The sequence below is a fragment of the Ptychodera flava genome, chromosome 20 (genome assembly GCF_041260155.1).
Source record: "Ptychodera flava strain L36383 chromosome 20, AS_Pfla_20210202, whole genome shotgun sequence".
NCBI classification, from domain to species: Eukaryota; Metazoa; Hemichordata; class Enteropneusta; family Ptychoderidae; genus Ptychodera; species Ptychodera flava.
This window is the reverse complement of record NC_091947.1, coordinates 10,906,459-10,917,435: the sequence shown is the minus strand read 5'-3', so window position 1 is coordinate 10,917,435 and position 10,977 is coordinate 10,906,459. Positions and strand designations below refer to the sequence as shown.

The 10,977-nt window shown below is 36.7% G+C and overlaps 1 protein-coding gene across 1 annotated transcript; it reads left to right on the top strand.

Annotated features, from left to right (window-relative positions):
• Nucleotides 1-1,430: 1,430 nt before the first annotated feature.
• On the top strand, nt 1,431-9,487 carry LOC139120010 (acetylcholine receptor subunit alpha-type unc-63-like). Its single transcript, XM_070684003.1, has 6 exons — nt 1,431-2,396; nt 2,864-3,000; nt 4,579-4,623; nt 5,293-5,402; nt 6,060-6,975; nt 7,371-9,487. Exons 1-6 carry the CDS (start codon nt 2,327-2,329, stop codon nt 7,476-7,478), a joined length of 1,386 nt encoding a protein of 461 aa, XP_070540104.1. The 5' UTR covers nt 1,431-2,326; the 3' UTR covers nt 7,479-9,487.
• Nucleotides 9,488-10,977: the final 1,490 nt, after the last annotated feature.

Genomic DNA, 10,977 nt, shown 5'->3' with positions numbered 1-10,977 from the left:
CCTTCTTTCTTCTGTCAAATCATATAAATTATGCATTGCCCGGAAATTCTTAAACTGACAATAAAAATCCCCGTCTTCTTCCTTGGAGCCTTCCCAAGCAAACTTCCTGTGTGGAAATAAAAGATGCAGGAAAATTGATATCAGAAAAACAGGTAGAATATGGTCTTCAATGTGATTGTGACCTCTTATGTATGCAAGTAATCATTTCCATAGAGTAAGGTGTGACTTTCGAATGTGAAGCAAAGACATCAGACATCAGTATTATAGCTTTCTTTCTTAAGTGAAATGTAGTTGTCTTGTGATCATTAGGAATTGACACATGGCATTTGATAATTTTTCAACCATAGAATTCAGTTGTGGTCATGGTCCCTCGTATTTTGAGTGGTCACTATGTTAAAACAAATTGCTATTCAATGTTACAATTCTATGTATGCAACTACACAACCTGATTAATTATATTGATTTCATTACCATATAATGTTCACACACACAAACTGAGCATGACAATTTCTTCATACCTGTTTATTTTTAAGCAATTTGCTGATGGATAATATATATGGCGCGTAATCAACGCCAAAACTAAGCTTGCAGATTCTTAGGTTAAGTCCACACTTTTCGATGTTAGGTTTAGAGAACTCGAAGTTCTGTGGCGAGGATTTGAGATAAGTTGATAGGATCCTAAGTTAGGACGCGAGATTTCGAAGATAGGTTGATAGGATCCGATGTTTTTGGGTCGCTTGGATCCGAACTTAGGACGCGAGGAATCTAACATGGTGTTAGATTCCGGGGGTAACGTTTTCTTAGCCTGGTTGGCAAGGCTGAGTTCGAAGTTTTTATGTTCCTGATTTTGATCAAGCATTTAGGGGACACTGCACTCGAACATTGAACATAGCAATCGCAGAGCCGTATTGAGTGAACCAAGGGCGCGTGCTGAATTTTAAATATTTCTTTTGAAAGAACAACTACCCGTAATTGTTGTAATGACGCTAACACATACAAACTGAATTTTAATGATTTGATTAAAAGTTTTCTTTATATTTTATTTCAGGCGAGTCTTTACCAAATATGAAACTGTAAAGAAAGGAGCATGAATAATTTTTAAATACAGCAGTTGTATCACGACATATATTTCGTGTCCAGATCTCGGAACCATACATAAGCGATTAAAATGTCAAATAATTTTGAACAAATTAATGAGGTACCATTTTTTCATTTAAAATTGATCTTCTAACTGGAGATATTCCCTTCATAGCTTATATATTTTTTATATTTTCGTAGGTGTTGTTTAAGTTGGAGTGTAAAGAGCGTCCAAGTAAGAAAACGCTTTTACTTGTCTAATCACTGTAAAATGTAATTTGAAACCACTACTTTGATTGGGTGATTACCTGCTGAAAATCATAAATTTGGTTATTTGTGCACAATAAATTATCGGAAGCATTTCTAATAGTTTGAAGTAAAGCTGAAAATTCAGTTTCACAGGACCCGGAGTAGTAAGCAATTATAAAAATGTATTTACACTGCCTCTAATAGAAATGCTTTAATGACTCCTATTGTGTATTTTCAATGCTAGTGTAATTGTGTCAAAAGCGTCATTAAAAACACATCTTACAGGTATTGTCTCGATCATAATGATCGGCATTCTCATTATAACATAATTAGGGCCACATAAAACATCGAATTCTGCCATGAATATTATGAAAAGTAAATAGTATCAACCTGTTAATCTCTCCTTGCCAGAATGGCTCAGTGTACAGGGTTTTTATGACTGTAGAGACGTTGGATTTATTAAATATTGACACCGAAAGATTTGCAAAAACAAAATTAAACGTCCAATATTCTAATACACTTGATCCCTTAAATGTCATAGTTTATTTAATCTGCATTTGTGGTTGAATATATGCCACAGTTGGACTTATATAGAAGGGAATGTGTTGAGTGGGCTAAATTGCCTTTCCTTTGTATGTGTTTGCATGTACTGCGTGCAAAACGTTAAACTGGGTATCCGTATAATAGTCATATGTACGAAGTCTCAAGAGGTATTACGGAGACACAATTTTCGTCGTGTACTGTGACCGCTCTGTTTAGTAAAGTTTTGTGTTGCTTCTTGCAAATGACATGAATTGAATTCACTGTAATTCTTACAGATCATATTTGCATCATAATAATTAACTTCCTATGAAATCATACTGTGTCGTTTATCGACAGAAATGGTTCGCGTAATTTGCTCGCAACATGTTGCACCACCCATTATTTAATAATAATGATTAAGATTTTAATCACACAGTTTTTTCAACACCAAGAGCTGTAAAGATACATCCTCTTCGTCATGACCCCTCTTGCGTCTCTAGTTTTGCCTATTATCATTGTTATACTGGTTCCAAAATTTCAGGCCAATGGTAAGTGATATTAAGAGTTATTAATTCTGTCAGGTTTTATATAGACGGAATCAAACCATGCCAAGCCAAGTTTGTACTCTCTGTAATTTAAAAAACATAAGGTTATGCAAAATGCCATAAGTAATCACTGATCATTTACACGAGGAATGTTCACGGAGAAAATGTAAAGTTAGGTCAGTTTAAATTGCTAAGAGAATAATGAATTGTTCGAAAATCTCTTCTGGGTTTATACAATCCTAAAATTTCAGAATAAAGGCCTATAACCATCTGTTTAGTCGAATACCTCATTCGCACTTCAATTAGGTAGGATTGTCTTTTCCATAAAGTTGGTATAATTATCTATCATTTGCTACCGAGAAAGCAGATTTATTACACAGGTATTTTCAATTTGAAAAAAAAACCACTATGTCTTGTAGCCAAATGAGTATTTTCCGACAAATATGACTATCGCTCTTATTGCGTTGCAGCCGAACGTATGGATGAAGCAGAAGACAGATTACACAGACAGCTCTTCAACAATTACAGCAAATATGTCAGACCAAACGAAAACGGTGAACCCGTCCTTTATTATTTTGGTGTTGGATTATCCATACTCTTCGACGTGGTACGTATTGCATTGCATATATTAAGCGGAGAGATGCTAGTTCCATCTCTTCACCAATTACAGCAAATGATGAACCAATCTTTCATCATTTTGGTATTTATATTACTAGCAGTCAACGACGTGGTACGTATTCTATTGCGAATGGTCTTCACTACTTGATTTTATATGACTGGAGCATAGAAGAAACATTTCCCCTGGTCTTCATACGTCCTCCGTCGCCTTGCTTGTACGTGATATTTTTGGATACTAGTTTTCGGTATCATAAATGCAAACGATATCATATTATCGTGATATTTGTGCCAATGCCAATGGCTTATATTACCATGGCTCCTCTGCGATTTTTAGATTTTAATTCCCGGTTTACAGAGATATCCGATTTATAAATCAAGGTATAGTTGAGTACAAACATCAGGGAAAGGAAAATTGAATGTGTCTGGATTTATTAAAGTGCCTGCATTTGTCGGATAGAAGCGCGTGATGTTGAATGTTAACTAGGCTGATACTCTTACCCATGATTTGATTTTGGGATTACAATTTTTGAAGAGTTATAAAGTTATTATTGATTTTACTGCAAATGGTGTTAAGTTTTACTTGCCCAGTGGTTTTAGCTAAGAAGCTTATAATTCTGGGTGATTTTGTTATGACGTTCAGCATTTGAACAAAATCAGTGTGCCTGATTCATTCCTTTTGCTGAGAACTGGTGAATCTGCAGAAATGCTTGGGAAAGATAATAAACCTAAGTATTTTTCAACTCTGGATTTACAATCCTGATTTTTTAAAGTTACAGTTGGATGAAGAAAGTAGACCGAAAACAGCTTTTGTCACAAATCAAGGGTTGTATCAGTGTATTAGGAAGCTCGCTTTAGGGTTGCGAAACAGGCATAGTTGAATTCCGCGTAACGATACAATGCAATCTTGCGTAATATTCATTGGCAGTATGTTTTGTGTTCTATTGATGACATCATTATTGCACATTTGGTGAACATCTGCAGCATATTGATGCAGTTTTAATCACGTTACCTGAAGCTAGATGTAAATTAAAGCCTAGTAAGTGTCAGTTTATGAAGAGAAATGTGAAATGTTTGGGACATATTTTAAGCCAAGATGGAATGGCAGTAGATAAGAGTAAGGAAGAAGTAGTTATGAATTATCCCCGCCCGCAAACGGTTACTCAGCTGCAGTCATTTTTTGGGTTGGCAAATTAGTATGAAGAATTTCTCTTTCATAGCTACGCCTTACAAATTATTATCATTGGAGTATGTCGAATTTGAGTGCACTGATAAATACCAATTGTTCGATCTATTACCACCACGTATTACTTATAGTAGTGGTTCAAGATGGTCCTTCCTTGATGTTGCGTTTATGCGACCTGGTGATTTTATCACCTTGTATGATTTGGATTATTGGGGGTTTTTGACGTCATATTGAATATCGCGGGAAAAGCGATTTTTAGGTCACTGTCAAAATATTCAAGAAGCACATTTTACATGGATTGTAAACAATGAGAATGTTTAATTTGAAGAGTGGTTCAGAGAGAGAGCATTTTTATACTCTCATAGTCTGCATCCCTTTTAACAGGACGAAAAGCAGCAGATTTTGAAGACAGGCGGCTGGACACAACAGGTATGAAGGTGTTCTCAAATATTTGTTGACATTTCAAAATATGAGGATAGCTATTAAGGCTAAAGACAGTCCAACGAATTACTGTTTTTCTTAGGCATTCTATTCTATTCTATTTTTTATAAAAAGGCAAAATGCGCGGCTCTAACAACATACGCTTACTACGCTTTAACAAAATCTTCAATCAACAGTTGACAAATATCTTGGTGTGTGACATGTAAGGACAGCGCTTCACTCACTTTAACGCAAATTTCTTGTGAGTTTTGGTAAACAAAGCTGGTTCTGAAGTATATTTTCCCGATGTTGAAAATCTAACACTTCAGAAATTACAAAAAAGTATGTAATTTAGTATTGTTGATTAAAATGACACCATAGGTGCATAAAATGACACCATAGGTGGTTCTTAATTAAACGCATTGTTCCATTAAGTGAAAAAGGTGAATACGTATCGTCTAATTTTAGTGTCATTATGCAATGGACGGTATATTGAAATAAATATTTTACAATGAGACCGTCATGAACGGTTCAGCCCTATCATGTTTATGCGGTTGAGGAGGAACCGGGTTGACCAAAGGCAAGAGGTTGGCTATTTCCTACCATGAAGTACAATAGTTTAATTTTGAACTCAACATGATATATTAAATAGTTTCATTTTAAAATATACCTATTTAGGAATGGAACGACAGTCGTCTGCGATGGGACCCCGCTTCATTCAATAGAATCTATGACACTATTATACCTACGGAATGGATTTGGTCGCCCGTAATGAGCATTAATGGCATGTATGTATCACAATCAAGTTGATTTCGGCCTTGTGGAGTTCTTTGTCCATTGATTGTAAATTACCCGAAGTCATTCAGAGCCAATAATAATGTGACAGACTCACACAAATTCAAGGTAATAAATTCAGGGTGATAGATATGATTCCGCTTGTATTCTTACCGAGATACACCCTGAAACTAGAGTAATGCAAATCAAGAAATGGAAACAACGTAGTCGTCGAAATTTTCATTTCGCTTTCGCTTTCTAATGCTGGGCGTACTTTTGACAAATAAACTTTGGAGCAAGACGACACTCAACTAGCCAGAGTGCACAATCAGGAAAGTTTACCACTCGGAGAGTCCCGCAACTTAACTGACTCTGTGTACCTGAAGATATTTTTTCAACTGTCAGGATTTAAAACTATTAGGGTAAGCCTGCCGTCCCGAGAAGAAAAGAGGTGTTTATAGTCACCTGACGAGATGTTATGCGATGCACGTGTAGCTGATACTTTATCAGTTTCGGTATGTGTCCAGCATGCAATATCAACCCCTCTAAAATTTCCAGTGACTGCAGAAAAGAACAAATGGACATTTGTTTCAATCCTTTTAGTATTTTATGACATATCCCACCGCTTACTCACTTATATATTGTGTACACCTTTTACATCAACTTTACAGACGAAAAGAACAATCATATTTGTCCGAGACTGAAACAGTCCGTTTGACCTATGATGGGACGGTACGCCACTTTCCAGGCGACAAATTTGAAACTCCGTGTACCCTCGACATTCGCCTCTTCCCATTCGACAAACAAAAGTGCCAGCTCGTCTTTAGCTCTTGGTACCTTCCAAACCATGCTTTGAAAATCACAGCCATGGACGAAATAATGTTGCCAAGCTACCAGCAGCACGTCGAATGGGACCTAGTAAGCACCTCCTCCATTGTACGTGATACAATATCAAGAGATGGAAACGCGACCTCCAAAAAGAGAAGCATTATCTACGTAATACATCTTCAGAGACGACCACTCTACTATATCGTCAACATTATCCTGCCTTCCATCGTGCAATCGGGTATATCTCTCTTTGTCTTCTGGTTGCCTTGTGATGCCGGAGAGAAGTTATCGTTCTCCGTGTCCATCCTCATCTCGACCTCTATCTTCAGTGTCATGGTAGCGGACATCATGCCTGTGACGTCAGAAACTATTCCACTTATCATGCAACTCCTTTACTTCAATTTCATGGTCGTTGCAGTGTCGATTGTTCTCAGTATCTTAGTCCTACGAGTCCACTATCGACCCCAGAACAACTCAGCCATGACCTCAAACGTCCGAAGAATCTTCCTTCAGGTCCTACCTCCATATATAGGGCTGAAGAGGTATCACCAAGAGAATGGCATTATACACCCGATGAAGGACATTACGCCTCACCAGAATACCAACTTAGAGATTTTTGATGTCAAGGATGAGCACAGTGACGAGGACTTGAGCACGACTGTTGGGGGAAAGAGCGAAAGCATGTGCAACATCGTTGCAGACACGAAAACTACGAATGTGAAAGTTACCTCTGAGGAAAAGGTTTCTACCAATGAAGAGGTTAGAACATTATCTAGTTCTTGTATTAATCCTACCGTCACTTATTTCCTCTATACGTAATTTTATAAGGCAACATGGACTATTGTTGAGGTACTGAATGCTTTTAGCTATATGTAATGAAGAAATAGCAATGTAGAAATTCAAGTTTCTTAGTGGGGTCTTTCACATTTTGGCATTGAAAAATCCCAATCGTTCTCATTCCTCAATGTTGCAAAAGGGTTAAGCTTTGCAGGCTGGAGGAACTATATTTGGAATGATTGACGTAAAAGATTTTGTGCCGTGACTCTACAGCACGTCAAGTACAATTATCAACCTGTAACATCAGTCTAAAACAAAAACAGAATTTTCGGCTATTGCCTGGCTAAAGTATCAATTATCTCTTCTGTTTACTGCAGCCTTTATCACCATGGAAGCATCTTGCCTTGGTACTGGACCGGATCTGTTTCGTCAGCCTGTCGATCACCTACTTTATCGGCATTGCGTCAATATTGTTGCAAGCTTAACTCGACAATGCCGTAGAGCTGCAGGGTGCACACAGCAAATTTAGCATATTGATGCTTTACGTTTCACATATGGAAAGTACAAATAGTTTAGCAGGTGCTATTCGTTTTGGAAAATGGCTGTCCCGAACTTTAAAAGTCGTTAGAATTAACAGTAGTCCAGTGGTGATGATATAGAACGGCGTATAGCTGTTTACACAGAGGTAGCCACTCTTTTTTTGCTACGCTGAGAACGAAATATTCTCCGATGTTAATGTTCTTGACTTGCCTACTTTATCTGTTGACTTCTATCCCACATAATGCACACACACACCTTCATTAGGGATGTATTTACATCCTCTCATGTCAAAGTTCAAACTTTCCGAAACGATTAAATTTCAATAATACCGACGGTTATGTCTATTGTCTGAGAACATGAAAAAAATCACAATAGAAAATCGCACCGAACGTTAACTTGAGCACTCCATACAGTGCTTCGTTGGCTTATGTATACGCGTTCAAGGTTAATAAAATGTTTTAAAAATGTGGACGGTCAGAAACCATTGGATTATTTGTTAATTATCAATAATTTTAACATCAAATAAAGAAATTAATTCAAGAATATTTATTTAATCCCTGAGTTTGTTTTTGTCATTTGTAGGCCACTCTTATACAAACGGTGTATTTGATGCTGTTGCCGGGCCAGTTTCGCTGATCGCTGATCGATTTAAAATGAAATGCCCCCTGATGCTTATTTTCAATCGCCACTCTCACTTGAATAACACGTTTTCTCAAAAAAGCTAACTTAAGGTGCATTCTTCAAATATCTCAAAGGAGCGAAGGTTGATACACGGTTACTCTATCCCACGTAACCGTGGTTGATAGCAGTTATGTTCTTTTGTAAATAACATTTATTCCGTGAATAAACTAAATAACTAGGGATCAACAACGAATTATCATATCTTATATTAGCAAAATGTGTATGTGCAACAAGTAAGTGTTCATTACATCATTTATATTTTTGACTTTTGTAGTCATTGATATTTTGCGTGACATATCACTACCATTGATCGCTATTGTCGAGACAGAAGATAAGAAAAATAGACCGAAATGGTTGACTTGCAGCAACTTTTTAACAGGACGGATCCAACTTGTGCTGCTAAGATTTCACTCAAAAAGTTACGTATAGCAAAATGTTACAAAACGAAATTATACCACTTCTGTCTACCTAGGTCATCATTTTCATCAGTGGTAATGTAACATATTTCCAGCCAAAGGAATATTTTTAAAGATATTATGAGACTTTACGAGATCTTGCGTGGTGTTAATGTTTATAGGACATCGTCTCGGCACATGGCATATCATCAACAGTGTTGAACATGTAGTAAAATTAAGCTATAACCCCCCTCCCCCGGTTCAGTAAGGGTTAGGGGTTGGCTAGAATGTCCCGTAGAAAACAGCAAGAGCCAAGAGGTAGGTGCCATAAGGGGCGCCTTGTACTCTAATCGAATGCAAACTCTGAGTCGCTATTCATCAACACTGCCATTGCGAAGACATAAATTGTTAATAGAGTAGTTTATTGACAGACGAACACACCTATTTCAGATTTTTCAGATAGTTTTGAAATGTTCTGGACCTTATGTCATCAAAAAACAAAATGTGTATTAAGTTGGCGATTTCAATATCGATGTTATGCCGAATTCAAATACCTCAACATCTTTCTTAACTTTGTTGAAATCGTATAACTTTCAACGAATTATTAACACTCCCTGTCGATGACTTTTCAAATATGACAATAGATCATGTATTCACAAACATCGCAGGCCACTTTTTAGATTGTGGCAGCATTGACACAGATATTACTGATCACTTGTCAACTTTTGTAATTGTCAATAACTTGAGACATGTTTTAAACAGTTTATATCACACATTCACTTTGATTTTGCTCTGTAAAATTGCGAATCTGTTTTGAATAAATAGAGGAATGTCACTTCATCGGCAACCGATTTATGAGTGTCATAATCCGAATATGGGTAGTGACATGTTCTATGAAAAATACAATTATAATTTGGAGTCAAATCATCTTTCAGTTGAGATAAGAAATTGCCATAAATCAACAATACGTAAACCGTGGTTGACAAGGGGCATTCTTATTTCGATTAAGAAAAACTATTCCCTGTGAACACCCATATAAATCAGTGTTATAGGAATTATAGGAATATTTTGACGAAGGTCTTAAAACATGCAAAGAAACGGTACTTTTGTGACAAATTCAACAACGTACATGGCAACTGTGGGAAAACATGGCAAGTTATAAATGAAATCCTAAATAATAATGTTACAAATTGTTTAACTCCGAATAAATTAAAGGTTGATAACGAAGAAATGACTGACAGTGCAAAAATTGCTGACGTTTAATGCAAATATTTTACAAATGTTGGTCAAAATTTGGTGTCACAAAGTACAAGCAATGTCAACTCCAAGCATTATCTTAGGAGAAATCACAATGAGTCTTATTCTTTCATCCTGTTGTTGCAGATGATGTCGTTAATGAAATACGCTCCCTAGGTTGTAAAAAGGCTCTCCTCATGACAATATTCACCCTTTAACACAGTCAAGCAATCTGGTGATTACATTTTTAGTCCCCTAGCACACATCATCAACCTTTCTCTCGCTCATGGATATTTTCCTGATGCAAAGTTACAACTCTTTATGAAAGGGATCTCCTTTCGATGTTGGAAACTACAGACCAATTTCAGTTTCGTGTGTCTTCAGCAAAGTTTCTGAAACACTCCTAAATAAGCAGCTTATCTCTTTTCTCGAAAAACATTACTTACAAACTCAATATGGCTTTAGCAGCAAACTTGTCCCGGCAGATATTATTGCAGAATTAACAGATCAAACGGATAATGGTTGCACAACTGTTGGTATATTAAGGAGACATTGGACACCATCAACAATAATATATTTTTTACGGAAACTCGAATTTTATGGAATAAGAGGACATCCACTACTTTGGTTTCGAAATGACTTTGAAACAGCAATCATTCAGTTGTGATGGATGGGAAAGCCAAATTAAGTGGCTACGTACGCATGTACATACATGCATGCCTGCCTGCCTGCCTACCTACCTACCTACCTACCTACCTACACACATACACACACACATACATACATACATACATACATACATACATACATACATACATACATACATACATACATACATACATACATACATACATACATACATACATACATACATACATACATACACACACACACACACACATACACACACACACACATACACACACACATACATACATACATACATACATACATACATACATACATACATACATACATACATACATACATACATACATAGGGACAGACAGACAAGCAGAGATAAACAGTTCGACAGGTAGCACCGACCTACGCATCTAATATAATGTCGTTTCGAACGAAACGTAACTATTCAGACTATTTTCATTACTGAATGGTAACACGTTGCACTGTC

What these genes read in the sequence shown, in the direction of transcription:
- LOC139120010 (XM_070684003.1), top strand. Translation starts at nt 2,327, where the DNA reads ATGACCCCTCTTGCGTCTCTAGTTTTGCCTATTATCATTGTTATACTG. An exon ending in TCCAAAATTTCAGGCCAATG is followed by an intron (nt 2,397 to 2,863) that starts GTAAGTGATATT and finishes ATTGCGTTGCAG; the next exon opens with CCGAACGTATGGATGAAGCA. An exon ending in AGGTTTCTACCAATGAAGAG is followed by an intron (nt 6,976 to 7,370) that starts GTTAGAACATTA and finishes TGTTTACTGCAG; the next exon opens with CCTTTATCACCATGGAAGCA.